This window comes from Pieris napi, chromosome 14 (genome assembly GCF_905475465.1).
Source record: "Pieris napi chromosome 14, ilPieNapi1.2, whole genome shotgun sequence".
Taxonomy (NCBI): domain Eukaryota; kingdom Metazoa; phylum Arthropoda; class Insecta; order Lepidoptera; family Pieridae; genus Pieris; species Pieris napi.
Genome location: NC_062247.1, coordinates 4,411,986 through 4,431,667, shown reverse-complemented (window position 1 = coordinate 4,431,667; position 19,682 = coordinate 4,411,986). Strand labels below are relative to the sequence as shown.

The window sequence follows — 19,682 nt, the reverse complement described above, 5'->3', positions numbered from 1 at the left end:
AAACCTCAGATGGATAAATACTTCAATCAAAACAAATATAAGTTTATTTGAAAACGTTTTTAGATGCTACTATTGCATTTTTTGTAATAACAAAGGCCCATAAATATCAGTAATCGGCAATCAGAATAGAAGAGGGCCGAGCTAAAAACCTCTCTTAACGCCTTAGCCAGTAACTGGGTCAGCTCCCTTGGGATTTCCCATTTTGAGCATTTTTTCTAGTACGTTCAAGTTTTCACTACGATTTAGTTGATAAGAAATACGACAAGACTCAAGCACGCTCTGCGAACACTTCGATTTAAATACCAAGTGAAACTGAAACACATTATTCACATTTGTACTTTAATAATAATTTAATCAGTTTTATCAAACTATTCTAATTAAGAAACAGGTGCAATGTGTAATGCTCATAAGAGGTTGTAGCGTCAATTAATAATTATTATATTAACTAGTGTTTGCGTTGTTGGGACGGTTTTGTGACTATACAATACAAATAGATTGTATCAAAGTTTTTTGTATTGGTATAAAAATGCTAAATTTCAGCATCAAAACAAAGAACACGTCACAGATATAGCATACCTATGCAGTCTACGGCCACGTTCCTGTGTCATAGTTCCTGTGTCGACTAACGCCCGAACCCAATAATCAATCCACGATTTCAGATTGAGACAATCTGAGATCAGACCGTGACAGTCGATCGATCTCCTATCTGCATCCCAATAACCAAACCCTACGGAGACAATCCATTTTTGGCGACGGATAAAATGCTCTTTGTCGTTCCAAAACCGGTTCGGCAAAACCGAGTTTACACTCATATTTGATAATCAATCATCAATGTAAACCAAATAAAGTAAATAAAATAACATTAAAATATACATGTGTATATTAAAAACCTAACAAACAGTTTTTTTAATTATTTAAAAAACTGGTGTAAGTTAAAATCTGTTAAAATAATTAACTATTGAAATCGAGCTTTCGTCAACTGTCATTTTCACACAAAGGTCTATCCACAGACACCGATACGACCTCTCATGGATAGCTTGTATCGACAGATGGCTATTACAATAAGTCGATTGGTTATTGGCACACTTTTTACAACATTTGGATTAAGATTACTATCTCAGATGGTAGATTATGGATTGAGATAGGTTATTGTGTTCGGGCGTAAGTATATAGTGCTATATACCAGCTACAGACTAAATATTCTCAACAAATTGTATTCTAAATGTAATGCGCGTACCTAATGGCTAAAAGTGTAAAGAGTTTTAAGTGTTCTAAACTCGTACAAGTCTGCTTAAATATTTAGACGCATATAAAAGTGACAATAAATTGTACTTGTATATATAGATGAAGTAGCGACTATGAGCCGGTTTTATTTCAAAGCGAAGGCTCCGTTCAAAGCTCTAGGGAGAGAATTTTCGTAGCTACGGGCGCTTCTAGACTTTATTGTATTTTGTTTCCACGTTGAGTGAATTTCAATGTACGTGCAATGGAAGAAAAGTTTTATTGGACTATGGGCGAGACGAGAATTTGTTTCGACTTTCGAGACAATGCAATTCCACATATAGGTACTTTTACAGCTTTACGAAACTTTATTATTGATATACAGCCTTAGTTGACATCTGAGTTTGAGTAAACGGTAACTTTAACTCGGGGGCCTCATAGCCTAGCGGTCTTATTAAGTGGCAGCTAGGTGAGGGGTACCGGGTTCGATTCCCGGTTCGAGGGCAAGTTTTAATTTGATTTAAAATTTGTTCTCGGCCTTTGGGAGGGTTGTGCGGTACCGGGCGAGTGCCTAAAAACCGACACGGTCGAAAGTTCTAAGGCAAGCACGAATTATAAAAAAAAATCTTATACTTGACGCTGGCTAATGCACAAACCGTGCCAGAGCCATAAAAAAAAAATCTTTAACTCGTCAAGTGTTAGTGACATGACACATGACATTTTTGCTTACCATAGTAAAGCTACGGTTCCACAAACTTGATTGTATTTATAAGATAAGTAAAATAAATATATATATTGTTGCCCTTCTTGTGTCATTTATTTATTGATAAGTTCTAAAACAAAACTAAAAATACAAGAAAATATGACGATACAAATTTTACAACCAAAATTTGCGTGTATTGTACTGCAAAGGTTTTATTTAATGGATTTCAAAGAAATTTTAAGATCATAAAATCTTAATGGATCGAGTGCGCTTTTTATATTTTACACGATTCTGTCCTATTAGACTACTAACGTAATAAAAGTCTTAAGTAGTTGTAACTCAGTGTTTCAATTTTGGTTAGAAGAACATTTTCTTTTGTAAATCTAATTTTCCTTATACAAACTCGGCCTCAACCATATTTTAATTAAATTTTCATATTCCTAGTACTAATTAACGGAGCGGTAATGAAATTTTAATTAACAATATTTGTACAAAATTGTTGTTTCTCAGTCTTAATAAATTAATTACATATTAATAACATAAGAAATATTAGTCTCATTCGTTTAAATAAAGATTTTGAAGCTTAATGAAATTGAAATAAATTGAAATTCATTATAATTGGCATAACAATATAACTATGTATAGATCATATTCAAGATACTGACGCATATTGTCTATATTTTCCGACCCTATTTTGACGCACGGAGGTTTAAACAGATGATACCTATTCAATCTAAGTAAAGCATATGTAAGGCTTCACACAATATTGTCGTAATCCAACCGCATTATTCAGCTCATCCAACGTAATGCGATACTACGCAATTAGGTATGCCAATAACTAGACCATTACACTTATGGCATACATAATACGATGTCTGTGATTAATCTATGGAACCATGTAGGAGACGCACACGCGACTTTGTGTTTAAATTTAGAATGTCTTTTTAAATTTCGAATTTTCTTATTTTGGTTTGGGTTAATTTTTTAAACGTCGTTGTAGTCTGTGGCTAAGAGAAAGGTTCATACAAAAAGGTTTGTAATTAAACTCTCATACGTAACAGTGGAACAAATTTTTATATTTGATTCTTAAAATAAAATAACTATTACAAGATTTTGAGGACTTTGAGCCCGTAGAAATATTACGTATTTCATTAAGTAAAAAGTTTATTTGGATAAAGTTTGCTAGAAATACGAAACCCTAATATATTAAGGTACAACCTATAAAATCTCATATGAAAAATGATTAACTTGCTTTTAGTGTTTGGTATCAATGACCAGAAGTTACATACACTATTAGGTCCGTATTTCGATTTTTGTATCGTCTTAAGTACACAAATTTGTCAAACTTCAAATGGTTTGACAGCTCCTGAAACTAGAATTCAGTTCGATAATCGTCCTTAAACACGAGCCTTAAATAACTTTAACATATAAAATTAAATTTCCAATCTTAATAATAATAATTAATTACAAATAAATAGAGTATTTTATTGACGAATTCTTCTCTATAGGTGGACCTTTGCATCGAACCAGGGCAGTCGTTGGGGCTTATGATTCGTGGTGGTTTGGAGTACAACCTTGGAATCTATATTACCGGAGTTGACAAGGATTCTGTTGCTGATCGAGCAGGGCTTATGGTACAACGCTTATTTTTGTTTATTCTTTGTTATTGGTACTTTTTTTGCTCATTTACTTAGATTTTACATGTCTCTAAAGTTATTGATACTTATCGAAAGAAATCATTAAAGCAAAGAATGAGGATGTATCGTTTAAATGCATCATTCAATTCATTGCATCAATTTGTATAGTCTGTTATAGGATTTATCCATTTATGATTATTTTGCAAAATTGTACGCGGGCGGTTTCATTATCTTATCTCATCTGTCAAATTTTGAAATTGGAATAATATATGTATTCATCGTTCGAAAGATGATTTCGGTAAAAATTATTATATTTATCATCATTCTAGGATTTCCGTATAATTTCTGTATTTGAGTTACGTAAAAAGGCATGGTAATGGTATATAAAGTCTTTATTTTTATTTTTAAGTAGGCCATGAAAGGTCGCAGAAAAGAGAACTTCGTTTATCGCAGCGATACGGCTTCTAGAATATCGTAAAATAAAATTGTATCCGTCGTAAAGGCGGCATATGAATTCAATTTCGGAACATAATACTTTTATGTTTTCCTTTACGAATTCCAAATATAAAATGTAAATTGATGACAATAAAGATGTTTGCAATAATAGTAGTAGTTTCGCATTATGTTTAAATTATTATTATACAAAAATTTGCCTATGTTAATTGTGAGAATTTTATGCTTATTTACTTAGGCGTAGAAGATTTAGTGTTATCTTCTTTGAGAAGATATTAACTTTTATTTCTTTCTGAACATCCGAAAAACAGGAGATAGCGTTAATACATCTGTTACTTTTTATAGTGTTTTGTATACAAAATAATTATTTTTCTAAATCTCTCACTCGGAATTCTATTTTGAATTAGATATTCCGATTTCATTATTAAGTCTTCGTACCAAGTGATTTAAAGTTAACGTTATCAGTTAACGTTGAAAGATTTTCATAAAAATATAGGTATTAGGTTTCTCTCTTAGGAAGTACCAATTATCTAACTATTAACTAACGGAGTCAATCTTTGGTCTTCTGAATTTTTCTTTTATGGTATTAATTTATCTACCAGGTTGGAGATCAAATACTTGAAGTGAACGGACAGTCGTTCGTTGACGTCACGCATGATGAAGCAGTCGCACAACTCAAATACCACAAAAGAATGTCTCTTTTGGTCAGAGATGTTGGCAAAGTGCCGCATGCGTGCACTGCCTATGGAGAGCGGGACGCAGCACCCAAGTAACTATTCATATTAAAAAGAGAATAAGAGTCGAGATGTAGTGTGAAGTTTGTCAGAATGAATGTTTTTTGACATATTTTTTTGTTATTTTTTCAACAGTAAATTCATGCATGTCAGGCATTTCATGCAATCGGGAAACGGTATATGAGCTATATTAAATAAAATTACTGTGTAAAAACTAATATATTTTATTTTACTGTTCTGCCTTGCGATTCTGTAACTCACTTTTCGAACTCTCACAGCGGTTTTCGCAGCGGCGGTCGTGCTCAAATCAGTCGTGAAGCAGTCATTTACGATTTGGCATTCTGATAAACAATAAAGCTTGTCAAGACGTAATGTGAAATTGCTTAACAGAATACCATGAGATTCCAAAAATAACGTGAGTGACGAAGGGAGCGCTGTTAATGCGAGGTGAACTCACGGATTAACAGAATCGCACGGCTGGTTTTAGTACATATTAAAGATAGGACATATGTTTTGATATTATTTATAAAGTTAGTTGATCTATTAACAATTATTATACCCTCAAAAATTGGCCTACATTCATACCTAAGCATATATCAAATATGCGGTTGTCTAAATGTGTCTTACTACTGACTGACTATGGAATCTAAATAGAATTTTTCAATTCTGTAAAGGAGATAAAGAATTCTGTAAAGTAAACAAAAAACATTTAGAATTTTATTTACCCGCCAAAGTATTCTCTATGCAAGATGCCCTCGCACCAATCCCTACGACGTATCTTTCTTTATTTTTTTTTATTTTTTTTATTTTTAATGGCTCTGGCACGGTTTGTGCATTGCCATTGTCAAGTATAAGATTTTTATAATTCGCACTTGTAATTTGCCATCCTCGGCCTAGAACGTATTGCTACGTTCTAAGCCTTCACAGTCTCCTTTCTTAGGTAGCATACTCACTGTTTGCCTTAGAAATTCGACCGTGCCCTCCATGTACGGTTTAAGCACTCGCCCGGAACCGCACAACCCTCCCAAAGGCCGAGAACAAATTTAAATTAAATTAAAACCTGCCCTCGAACCGGGAATCGAACCCGGTACCCCTCACCTAGCTGCCACTTAATAAGACCGCTAGGCTATGAGGCCCTTTGTATCTTTCTTGTACCCACGTAAACCAACGTTAATTGTCATTCCGAGATGTTATTTACAATCTGTGACAGTTTATGTCGTGTGACTGCCGTATAAAAATCAATATTTTATATACAATTTAATAAATTAATGATTATTTACAATGGCTATATTCTATTCAATTGAAATAACACTTTATTTTTCATACTGTCCAATTTTAGCCCATTGCATTGTAAGTTTTAAAAAGCATTTTTGTTTCTAGCGGGCAAATAACTGATCTTGCCTTCCACTGGGCTGTATAAAAATTAGTAAATTCCTTAAAGTAACTTAAAGTTTAATAACATTTCTCAGTGCCGCTAGGCATTTTAATATTCTTCTTTTCCTAAACGTAATGATAAAAGTTTCTCAACTGTAATATTTCTCAGCTTTATAGCTTCAAGTATAAAAGAGTTTCGTTGCACAGTAACGTTGTTGTTTTAATATACCTATATATTTTTTTTAATTTCTTATTTTACATATAAAAAACATTATGACATTAGAAAACCACTCTGGTTTGTATAAATGTAACCATATATAACGTGTAGATTCTGAATTTAGTCTTGAGAAACAAAACTAAAATAACAATTAAGTACATATTATGGACCTAACCGGCATTATCCAGGTAGATAGTGATATCGACATATATAAATATAAAAAAAATGTTTTTAAATACCAAACAAGTTATATAAATATTTAAAAAAATGAGGAAGTTATAGGAATGATTAGTTCGGACGTCTTCATTAACTATCAAAGTACAATAGTATAACGACGTTTATAATTCATTTCATATCTGCACATTGACTAAACATAGCTTAATCGGGTGTTTTTTAATGAACACGTAAATAATCAATCTTCTAAAGTTAAATCGATACACTTTGAACACAGAATTAGCGGTTGGGGCCGCCGCAGAGGAGCAGCTGCAGTAGCAGTGGAGCAGAAAGCCAAATCTCTGTTGCCTCAGAGTGATCTCCCCGCGATGGCGTATTATATGGAGGAGTATGCTGCAAGGCGACTTACACCGGACTCGTTCTTGACAGTCCTAAGAGATCTTCTAGATACACCACAAAAGGTTCGTTTCTATTGCTTTAGTACTTGGTACAAGAATATGTCGTAATATGTATGATTTAGGGTAAAAATATTTTTTAATTTATCCACGGAGGCACAATACGCTAGGACCAAATTAAGCTAGCTTATACTATTTCAACAGAAGAAATAAATGATAAACTTTTAGACTAATACAAAAAAGGCTTTGAAAAATTTCTTTTTATACATGGGCTCAGATTTCGTTGCATTGTGTTTCATTTGTTTTTTTCCTAATAGGTATGTATTCATCTATCAATAAGGATCATCCTTCAGTGCCTGACACACACAGTTCCTCGCGATATTTTCTTTCCGTACGATCGAATGTAAAATGAATGAAAAAGATGAAAGTGGCTTGCTCATGCAACTAGGCCAACACTGATCCAATGACAAATTGTAGCTCTCAATCCACAATGACAAATTAAAAAAAAATACGTTTTTTATTACTTATTAATTTTGGTAGATTTCCTTTTTGTTACATTATAAACTGACTCAGCAAGTTAAATAGTAAAAAGGTTTTCGTATTTCGAACAAATTGACGTTTGGGTCTGCCAATAAATCTGTCTTTATAGCTGCAAAGAGGGTGAAATCATTCGTAAATAAAGGAAAAAATATAGTTCCTATATATGGGAATAACACAATATTTTTTGTAATTTATTATAGCAAGGTAAAATTATATTTTTGTAACATAAACAATGCTTTACGAATCCTTTGTATCTTGTTTAATTTATTATCTCTAGAATGGAGGTTATAAATAATTGGATATACCAAAGAGCTTAACAACCAAAAACTCTTTGGTTATTTAAGTAGAAAAATAGGAGTAACTACACAAACATGCTACCCACTGTACACCACATATACTAAGATATATTTATATAACTAGTCTATGTTATAACCTCGAGTGATATAATTTTCTTCAATGGATTAATATCAGGTTCAAGAAGAATTTTTGCGGAACACAAACACAAAACACCGTTTAATTTTACGTCAGTATTATTTTTTCGTAAAAATATTTTGTTCTTTATTAAAAGAACCACAACTTTATTGAAATTAAACAGATTTCTATCCGTAGATTAAGTCTTAAGATATTCAGTCGATGGGCAGTTGTTTAAATTAAAAAAACTTCAATTACTTTGTATTGTTGCAGTATTCACTTCTAACGGAAATACGGGAGTTCCTCTTACCAGAAGATCGACCGAGGTTTGATGAATTGGTATACAGAAGAGAAGAACCACCACCCGAGCACCATTTAAAGGTATACACACACTCACTTAACAGTCACCATCATAAGGTCAACAGACATTATTAATTGTCATAGAACTTAACTTCCTTTGTAACTTTTCCAATTTTTCCATTCGTAGTAAAGTGTAATCGTGAAATGATGTTAGCTACTTTTGTATCCATAAACGCTTCTATCCGTATTAGTAATGTAGATCAATGTAACACTTTATTAATATTATAGTGAAATGCTAAATAATATAATTGTTTCATTTATAACTAACACAGAAGTTGCAATGTCCTAAACTAGAATCCTCTAATAAATATTGCTAGTTTATAGAGTTAAAGGAAACCAAATAGTTATCAAAACTTTGCACAAATGAGTGAAACTCAAAACAAGTTTGTGAAGTCTAAGCCAATCGTTTTGCTACCCCATAGTAGCCATTTCCGTTTTGAGTGGTTTACACATAGGAATACTATGAAAGGATAAGTACTAAGCACTTATTCTTAAAATTGTAGGTTGTTAAGCACTTGAGCACATTGCACACAACACAAAAAATAGTTAGAACGCAGCTTAAATAGATTAATTTGTTTTCCGTAGCGCGGCGGCGAAAGACACTTACTCCCTTCATCAACAATGCATGATCTACACGACCCGGTGAGTGCTTTGAAATACACCCTTTTTATTTTGCATGCTTTTGTTGTCTCTGACCAGAAATATTCTAAATTCAATTTTATTTAAATTCACTTGCATATTAATATTTTTGGTCATTTTGTAACATGATACGATTGAGCTTTACTGCATGTTTTTTTACGTTCTAAGAACCTTAATCGGTAAGAGAGTGCTACAGTTATAGAATAGGTGTCGTCGCTATTGAGATCTTAATTTAAATATGAATTTATGTTCTAAGTGGTGTATTGTATCGTGTCATGTTTCATAGTTTAGAGCCTAAGTAAGCAAAGCCTAAACGTATATTTTGTTACTTCACACAATTCGATCATACGAGAACCGTGTCTCATTGAATTTATAGGAAAAGGGGCAGATAGGGCTTTGAAAACGCACATACTTCGCATGACCTAAAGCACTAAGAGTCGTGTTTCCGAATAATATAAAATGGTCAGGTGAGGTGTAGTATATTGTTGTAGCAGGTGCCGTCTGAAGTACCTCTAATGGTGGACCACCGCTCGCCCTCCGAAGACTCCGGCTTGGGTCTTCCGCCCCACGAATCTTACAGGTACAGGCACCAAGATAAACCTATTACATTTAGATGTCAAGTCTTTTAGCCATCTCACTTCTGCAGTCGCTCCTACGATCAATTCTGGCGATGACTTTTAAGCCGCTATTGAAATCCTTTTATCTAAGGATATCCGCTTCCGTTCGCTCTTTTATATCATCGATGCTCTTCGTAAGACTCCTCTGTATTAAATTATTTTGTGGCTGCCGTATTAGGTACCTCGCAATTACTTCAATGGGTTAACAGGGAATAGCTGCACGTATTGAATTATAAATAAAACTGCTTAGTGAAGCAGGTGTTTGGTAATCACTTACCATCAAGTAAGTGTATATGGATATGGATTGTTTACTCGATATTTCAGCTCAACAAAAAAACGAACTTCCTATCTCTGTTAACATATTTCAGAATAATTTTATAGTAACATAAAAACATATAATAAATCGTTTGATGGGCTCCTACCAATACCTTAAAGTTAAATGCTCGTAAAACTGTTTCGTAACACAAAACAGTGTATTGTCGTGCTTAGGAAGTCGTAGGAATTTTATTAAGTGGGAAAATGTATAGGTTATATTAACACGGAATGGATGTGGAAATTACGATACATATCAACGAAATAACTTTTGTCGACTTAATTCACTCGTTTACGGGCTAAAGTATGACGAGGTGTTGTGTGGGACAGGAGCGGCCGTGCCTGGAGGGCCACAGATGCGCCACCTTTGGAAGACGACCTGGAGCCTCCGCACGAGGTGATTTTGCCAGAATTACTACACTAATCTATTCACTATCACTTCTTTACTCTTGCTAGTAGTGTCCTGGGTGTCACTGTCCTTCCTGGGTGTAGGCTATGACAGTTCACTCTTGATGCGGACCTGTGTATGAATGATTACTTACTAAAGGGGCGTAATACCTAATAAGTCGTCATGATCGTAGATAATGTCGGATTTGAAAAAATCCAAAATCCATTTTTTATCATACTTGGATACTCCACTAAATATTACGGCTGCATAAAAAAAATCCATGTGTTTTAAATTTCAAATTAATCAGTCGGTAAAGTGACGGATTTGATAGACGCTCATAGGTGATCTCATCTATGAGCGTCTATCAAATCCGTCAGAAAAATCTTTTTCTAGAAAACTGTGTAATTTAATGTTATTATTGTTATTTTGTTTCAAAACAAAGCCTTTTCTTTGCTTGTATGCAAATTTTCATAATTACAGAATATGAATTAAAAAAGTTATGACAAAAAACTATCATGATTATATTATTTTGAAGTGGCTGCCCTGTAAAGTTTACTATTTGTCAGATCCGTCATTATTCTACGACTATGACGAAGTGTTAGGACGGTAGTATTATAATAAATCTAAACAAGACTACCATTAGCACGATACGATTGTTTACGTAATTAAATTCGTCGAAGTCAGTTTGTAACTGCTCGATATTTATCGACTAATCTATTCGAAATTGTGTATAGTTATGCTTCGGTACTATTTCAAACAGACCCAAGTTTTCTATACAAAAATCTATCCTTAATAATAACTATACGTTAACTATTCTATAATATGTCGTGTTCGTGCTAAGAGTACAGGGACATTACTCTGTAACTTCCATAGCGATACTGACGTTATTACCGCGCTATCCCTATCGACATCAGCGCTATGGATGTTAAGAGAACTACATCGAATTTGCATACGAAAACGCCGGGGTCTGTTGTTGCTATTGAAAGTTACAGAGTACGGGTGCTGATGTCTAGTCGCGCGGATTAATAGCTAATCGCAGTTGCTATGTAATAAATCAATTGGCAAATTTCTAAGTATATGAACAACACAGCTGAGTAATTATTACCTACACTCGCAATATAGCAGCTGCAACTGGCAGCGCCCTACTAATACTTTTGTTTAAAATATCAGTGAGATTCTAGATAGCTTCTATGTTCTATCTTCTTACGCAAATCCATTGACAAATTAAAAGCCCCATGAAAGGGAGGAACGAAAAAGAGCATTATTTTAACTCTTACGCTTGTAGTATTCTTCTTATCCTTCTGCATTGATTAAAAGCCATAGGAGTGACACTTTGGCACTAGCACTGAGTTTATTTTTATTCACATTACTCAAAAACCTATTTGCATGAAAGAAACGGCTAGCTTTAGACCCTCATATGGCCGTTATTTCCATATTAAATAAATTGACAAATTGGTGGGGTAAATCTGGCAAAATTATTTTAGTGGTCACGAAATTAACGTAATATCGGTAATAGCGGCCACTTCCCTTTTGGCTAAATTTTATCTTGATTGGTTAAAATAAAACGTTATTTTTGAAGCCGTTATATTAAGAGTCGACGAATTTGTTCATTATTGCAAATTTGCAGACAAAATAGTTATGTAAAACTTAGGTATGTTTAGTTGAGTAAAATGAATGTACAAGCATCTAATGGACTATTTCAGCGACTAATATAACGGCTCGTTGGTCTAGGGGTATGATTCTCGCTTCGGGTGCGAGAGGTCCCGGGTTCAAATCCCGGACGAGCCCACATATACTTTTTGTATTTTTTTATTAACTATTTTATCGATACTTTTAGTATGTAGCCTAAATTCTAATTTTGCAAAAAAAATAGAAAATATTTCTTGATTTTATAAATACGACAATAAAGTTAGTTTCCTTCACCTATTTTCTTAGAATTTTAATGTACAGGTCATATACGTATACAAATAAGTAAAATAAAAACGTTCAATTTTTTTACCGTATTCTGCGCTGTTAATAATTATTATTTAACAGAATTCTTGAACATGGCGGTAATTAATTAACGACTATGAATCATAGTTCAAGAATGAAAAATTTATTGCAACATAGCTGCGTTTCTCAGTAATTCTTAATGTTTTATTTATTTTCTATTCAGAGTTCCACATAAATATGTCATCATTCCTGAAAAGAAAACTGCATTTAAAATTCTATTTTTTAATTGAAAAATGGGTAATTTGTGTAATATATTGTTTTGGACGTACTACAATTTAATCGTGATTCTAATTTCAATCTTACGTATAGGAGTCCTTTCGACGTTATTGTTATAGCCGATACCTAAGATTGTTTTGTTCCGTTTATTCATTTGCAAAGAAATACGAGAGTAATAAGGACAAAGCATTTAATAAAGGGTACGTGCACCCCTCCAATGGTATTCAATTTCTAAGTATATGGGTGAGCCGATTAGTTATTGTCCGAATCCAAAAGGTCGTTTAGTTGTTTTTACTTCTTTGCATCGGTGCAATTTTCATGAAATTATTCTAGAAGTTTTAACTTAGATCTGCCACAAAACTAGGAACGTCGGGAACACAGTCAAATTAAAATGTGACTCGCGTCACAGTTTGGTTTTAAACAAAGAGACAAACATGTTTAGGCTATATTTTTAATTTTGTGTCTACTGTACTCTTATATCGTAAAATGACAAATTCTGTAACAAATTCTTAATGACGTGCCTAAAAAAATCTAGTCCCAGATCATATATATTTAATATTATATACACAACATGAATAAAATCAGATTATATTCTTTTTTTCACGCTTCAAAGTCCTAGAAGTTAGGTTCACCAAGGAGGATTAGGTTTTGGCGGAATAAACGCAAAGCGCGTCCTCTCTTTAACATGTTCTGTTTATCATTATCTTTGGAAGCACCCACTTTAGCGCATGCGTCATGCGATGATGTGCTGTGTTTTGGCGCAATTCATACGGTTATGACGATTTTTTATCCTTTTAGTTATTTACATAATTTTTGCTCAAATATCGAACGCCGTGAAATTATACATTGTATGCTAGTAAAAATTCTAAAATTAATACTGCCTACAACTTTCTGATTAGTACCTAGATATTTATATTAAAGTTTTTTGTAAATATATTATTAAAATAAAAGAAAAAATTTAGGCTAGTAGATAGGTTTTCTGTGCCTTATCAATTCGGGTAAACTGAAACAATTATATTGTTTCCTCGTGAATCGAACCCGTGCAGTTATGACTAAGTGCGTCAACTAAAACCAAAATCCTTTTGCCCAAAATTAATAAACAAAAGTTTATAAGATTAGATTCAGCGGTTTAACCGTAACATTCTTTTCTCATATTCGTCACACTAACCGAGTCTTAGAACATACGTGAAGGCAATTGTCCCAATTGCGGTTGGTTAAACTCAAGTTGCCTCTGATTTAAAGCGTACTTAGAACAAAAGCTCTTCAGCCTGCGTCTGACAAAGGACATGCTCTTGACAGGTCATGATTGTTGCAGCTTCATACCGCAGTTTTAATTAAAATACTCCTCTATATTCTCTAGGAAATACTGTGTCGTAAGCTTAAGGTGCGTAAGTACATCTGCTACCTACATCTTCGATCACATCAATATCAGTAAGTTAAAATAAAAAAAGTCAAATATAGTATAATTTATAATAAAGTATAATTGTTAAGTGAACTACCCATTATCTAGACGTAAATAAATACACGCTGATTACGCTTCAATAATCTTTTAATTACATACCTCATTAAAATCACGTTCCAGTTTTAATTAAATCTTTCAAATAACTCAATAAAAATACAGATCCTCACAGCTAAACAGCTTTCAACTACTTGACCGTAGTTTAAGATGTTGATATTACTAAGTGCTAAAGAGGTGTTTTGAAGGACGATCTTGTATTGAGACTATTATCATGAGAGTGAACGTAGCAATAGAAGTATGTCAGGATCATAGCAATAAATAAATCTTATGGCTAATAATCTTTATCAAAACATTGCATTATTTTAAATTTGATATTGAAAGACTTCTAACATTTAAATTTCGTGATTGAAATGAATTAAACCATCTATTACACGTGGAAAGCTTTTAACAAAATTAACTGTGCTTTCACATAATGCGGTGACGTCAAAGCCAAAAGCTATATCATCGCTACCTCGATATGTCATTTCTTTCAAATGGAATATTAGATTAAACTTTTTCTATTTATAGTCGTTAGACGATTGTTGTTCTAAATATGTAAATACATTCTTTTATTTTAAATATGGAGAGGATTGGGAGAAAAATGCTCAAAATAGAGAGAGATGGATCCAATTGGAGGAGGCCTATACTCAATAAGAGGTCCTTGAAAAAAAAAATTATGTCTATATATTTTGTACATTTTTCAAGGAATAAATGAGGCTTAATTATTATTATTATTTTAAATATAATATTCGTAACATTTTTACTTGATACAGAGGCACAAAGATGTTTATAAAAATCCTTTATTTAAGAATCATAGGAATTGTCAACTAGACAACATTTACATAAAGATGTTTATTTTACAAAATTAGTTTCTTACAAATATAACAATGTATTTATATCAATAATTGTTATCGTCATTCGAGAAAGTCTTATCATATCTTTTTAATCAAACCAAATAGTAACAATGCCATCTATTTATAAATCTCCACTAAAACCATGTAAAATCTACGCGTCTACGATATTACTACGCAACTGAAAATTTGGCGCGGGAAAGTCTACGGGGTTTCAGCGTTTGTTGACGACCGGCGTCAGTGAACGCGTTGCCTCCCCTGCAAGTAGACGGCATGTCGCGACGCCGCCGCCGTGTCGCTTTTCGCGACTATATTCCCATGGACTTGAAGGCCATGGCCAAGGTATAAGAATTTAACTTTCTATACAGCACGGCTTCTTCGTCTATAACTCTTTAAAAAGTGGAAAGAACGAGGAGAATCCATTGCGTAGTTTTGAAGTTCGAGAAGGTTTATGTGGCTAGTGTGGAGTGATCTCTTCTAATTTATATTGATTAGATTGGATATTAACGATATCTTTTATTATTTCTATATATGTTTCATTTCTAATGAGTTTGACATAGTAATAAGCGCTTTTTGTTACCACGTATTACAACTTGAGGGATTAAATAAATCTAACATTTCGCATTATTGCAGCTTAAATTCATATGCCTAAATAGTTTGGTTATAAATGAAAACGTGCAAAATTATAGTTTTTCAACGCCACTTTATCCAATCTGCATATTACTTGAATTTGTCATACACACTTTTATCTACTAACCTAACTAAGCCAAAATATAATTCCACAAAACTCAACAAATACGTAACAGATAATTAGCATTTTATTTTTAGACTTCCATATCCCAGTTTTATTTGCACAGTGGGACTTCGCAGAGTACTTTGAAAAGCGCCTATGTATGATAGAATAGCAAAGTCGTTGCGAAACAAAGTTATCGAAATAAACTTTGCGAATAAGTTTTTAAAACGACTCATGTATTTTTGTTCGTCTTGAAGCCTGATGAATATATTTGATTGAGAAATATCAGTGTTCAAACTGTAAGATAATAACATTTTTTTTATAAATAATACCTATTCTACTCCCCTGCCATTGTGTCCAGGGACTTTTTCTATCTCTAAACTTCACATCACACGTCTCGCGAAATACGCCCCGGCTACATCGGTAATATTTTTGTTTACAATATTCATTGGCGAGCCGGGGCGCAATTCCTCGCGAGACCCGAAATAATAATATTACTCATGATTAATGTCTAATTACCTTTTGTAATTATTAAAAGAAATCTAATATAACATACATTTTACATTTTATTTGATTACTATTAAATATCTAAATTTCTGTCTGTTTCCTCTCAACTGGCTGCTTTGTTTCTTGGCGAATCTGTGTTTCCTCTCCTTTGTAGTAAAACATTAACCAGATCTTGTTATCCACCAATTTATGCTGTCTACAGCTTATTAATTTCACCAGGATTGTGGTTTTTATTTTAAGAAGTGGGTTTCTTGTAGTGATTTAGTTGTAGGGCAATTCTTGTATTGAATAATTCATAAACTTAGGGTGAAAAAGACACGTTTATTTATTTCAAAAATTCTACTACAGATGTTTGATGATAGTGACTTTACGAATGTTGTGGTAAACAATTTGGTTCGATGTTTACGTTAACCTACTTCGACTAAGTACTGTTATAATTCATAATTACCTAGTTTCTCACGGCTGGACATTTTATTTAATAATATAGAAATATATCATGTGTGGTTGTTCAGATATAAGAAATAATAGGAAAAAGTAGAAGTAAATTTTTTTCGTTCAGGATATCGTTTTAGAATTTAGGATTAGTTTTGTTGTTACAAATATATAAAACTTCCCTCTTTATAATATTAGATATACCTTTACATAGGTGAAGTTACGAACGCTAGATTATAACGATAGTACATAATATATCGACTCAACAAGGTAATAATTTAATTAATAACTTGTTAAAACTATACAATGTTAAACAGTAGTTAGACTTTTTAAAAGGTGTGTCATGTTGATTTTCATGTCATTTATAGTATGAAGACACGCGTGTTACGTTTTGTTTAAAGTACGTATGGACGTGAAAAACGAACGAACGGTATAAAAGTAGTAGTTGACCCGGTAAACGTCGTTTTTCCATATAAATATTATTAGAGTACTAATTAATTAGGTTGGTGGAAAAATGGTGAAAATTGCGTGGTTAAATTTATTATTTAATTTGTTTTTAGTGCAAAATTATAAAGCAATAAAATAAAATAAAATGACTGCGAATCCATGGGTTCCAGGTTCGATCCCCGGCTGAGACGAACATCGAAGTGATGAGCATTTGGTGTTGTGCTTAGGTCTTGGGTGTTTAAATATGTATTTATATGTCTATCTATCTATAATATGTATGTATATCCGTTGCCTAGTACCCATAACACAAGCTTCACCAGCTTAGCATGGGACTAGGTCAATTAGTGTGAATTGTCTTAAAAAAAAAAAAAAATGACAAAAAATTAAGTATTGTTATATATAGTAGTATTAAGAGTAGTAGAGTACGATCTATTCTCTGACCTTTACAAAAAATGTTCAAGCTGTTTCAGAGGAGTTTAGTTACAAATACCGTGACAAGAGAATTACACGAAAAATAGGTACCACGTACTCGTATGTACCTACGAGAAAATTTAATTGGAAAGCATAACAAACGAAGTTTCTTTTTAGTGTGACATATCTACAAATATTCTTTACTAATTACTTTCCGAACTTTTATTTTCAACAAACCTTTTTAGTAAAATATATTTCAAAGTTATATGGTAGTTTCGTTCAATAATTAAATAAATTACCAAGATAATAAAAAACCGTGACATACAGATTAGTCAACTTTCTGAAAATATTTTATACTATTTTGCTTTTAGAGATTAAATTGATTTAAACGTTTCATAACGAAACATTCCATTTAGACGAATCATTTGAAGAGGCCAACGACAATAGGAAATTGAAGGCATTGCTCGAATTTCCCGCGCTGTGAACTGTGATTTGAATTTCGAACATAAGGCTCTTTGGAGACGAATAGAGCCACTTGTGGCTTACACTATATAGAAAGTATATTATGATATTTTTCTAAATTATATTAGGTTACAAATTGAGTTTCATTGTTAGCAGAAATATTTGTGATATTTTACAACTGTTTCAAATATTCAAAAATGGCTTATCGATTGCTATTATATAACATTGAGCAGCTACTTTGGAATGTAGAGAATTTACGTCTACAGTCTCTTACCTGTTACTCACTCACACACGTTCAAGTGATCCTATGATGTTCACCTGTTTCATAAAAGGAACTACTTCTAGCAAGAATTACCTGACAGCTTAATATAGTAGAGGCACCATACTAAAAAGTACCTATGGCATTTGTGGCTAACCCCTAAGCTTACACACTGGTCTGTGTCCCGTGCGCCTGAACCCTAATAATTTTCCATTGAAGTATGAATATAAAAAAGTAGCCACGAATAGGGTCGAGAGTCTTTTATACCCTTTCGTGACGCTATTTGCGGAATGTTTCTATTTTTTACAGAAACTAGGTTTTTCGCGTTTAAATACTGAAATGAGCAAATTAAATTAAAATTTCAATGGTTCATTGAAACGTTAAGATATAAATGTCAACTTGAACTAATGACGAAACCACACGATTATTTCTACACTGGTACACAGAAACTGTTCTGACTCGTAATATTCAGTTTTGATAACTTAGACTATGTCAAGTCAGGTAGGTCATGATACCATACAATAACTTGAGGCAAGACTTGAGTCTTAGCGCTAATTAAGTCATACCTACGTTTAAGACTACTGGAGCTGGGTGAAATGATTTCCGACCTAATAAAGGATATGAAAACCAAACATATATTTTTGAAACTACAAAACTGACCATTCCAATTTTAAATTTGATCACAATCTCCGTTTCCGGGTAAAAACTTACAAACAGATAATAAAACTTTTTAAATTAAGAATAATAAAATCGTAGTACAAGGCATGTCTTATCTAGATGAAATTCGAAGTTAAGTATAGACAACACGATGCTTTGCAAAATAATGATACTTATAAATGAACGCGTCAGCAAAACTGTCTTGGACGGAAGCCAATATACGAGTTGAATATGTTATACGATTTACTGAATTTATCATGTCAAGTATAAATTAAGTATAGCACGGTTCCTTATCATAGTGATCTTTAAAAATTGTATAATTTATTTATTTTAAATGTATACTCTTTATACTGACAATATTTTGCATTTGTACGCAACGCATTTCATGCTTTAACAAATATAAATCCTCACCATCCTTAAGAAAATATCCGATGTAGACATACCTACTTGACTAAATACGATTTACCATAGACAACGGATTAAAATTTTCTTAATCAAGTTTATATAAATCGATATCATTATTCGTACCCTGAAACAATCTTTCTTTTTGCGTCAGGCGCTATAATTTAAAATTACTTTAAACTTCTAAAATTAAACTTATTTTCGGCATATGTATTTAAAATACCGATTTATTGTGATCTTCTGAGAGATACTTTTATCCTAAATATAACATTTATTGTTCGCAATAGATAACTTATAAAAAATTGTTTTAAAATAAATATTTACATAAGATATTATCGCAAAGTTGAAAATGCTAAAAACCTACTCATCGATTCATTGATGTCGGCCGCAGGCAATATTGGTTGTGCAAAAATAGACGGAGAAAATCAATTTTCACTGAGCTAGCAGTCTGTTTGTATTATATGTCTGATTCACTCCCTCTACACGACACGTTAAGGTAAGGTTCCTAGACAAATACTTTCTGGAAAAATACAATAGTCGCACGAAAAAGGTTTTTGTCTAAGGACCTTGAAGGTTTCCTTGCTTTTTTATGTTTCCTGCTTGCGATGTGCTTTGCATGAACTGTCGTATTAATTTTAAT

The 19,682-nt window shown here is 32.8% G+C and overlaps 1 protein-coding gene and 1 non-coding gene across 10 annotated transcripts in view; both read left to right on the top strand.

The window, feature by feature from the left end:
- Positions 1–19,682, top strand: part of LOC125055959 (whirlin) — a 62,709-nt gene that overhangs the window by 18,446 nt on the left and 24,581 nt on the right. For 5 of the 9 annotated variants that reach the window (XM_047658742.1, XM_047658741.1, XM_047658745.1 and 2 more), the window contains exons 8-14: positions 3,433–3,558; positions 4,617–4,783; positions 6,791–6,974; positions 8,133–8,240; positions 8,805–8,861; positions 9,350–9,438; positions 10,118–10,184. In XM_047658742.1, the coding sequence (XP_047514698.1) occupies positions 3,433–3,558; positions 4,617–4,783; positions 6,791–6,974; positions 8,133–8,240; positions 8,805–8,861; positions 9,350–9,438; positions 10,118–10,184 (798 nt within the window). The remainder of the gene's footprint in view (positions 1–3,432; positions 3,559–4,616; positions 4,784–6,790; positions 6,975–8,132; positions 8,241–8,804; positions 8,862–9,349; positions 9,439–10,117; positions 10,185–19,682) is intronic. The other 4 variants (XM_047658740.1, XM_047658743.1, XM_047658746.1 and 1 more) reach the window with 4 other exon arrangements.
- Trnap-cgg lies at positions 11,892–11,963 on the top strand. The gene has a single exon. It is a non-coding gene; the product is annotated as a tRNA-Pro (tRNA).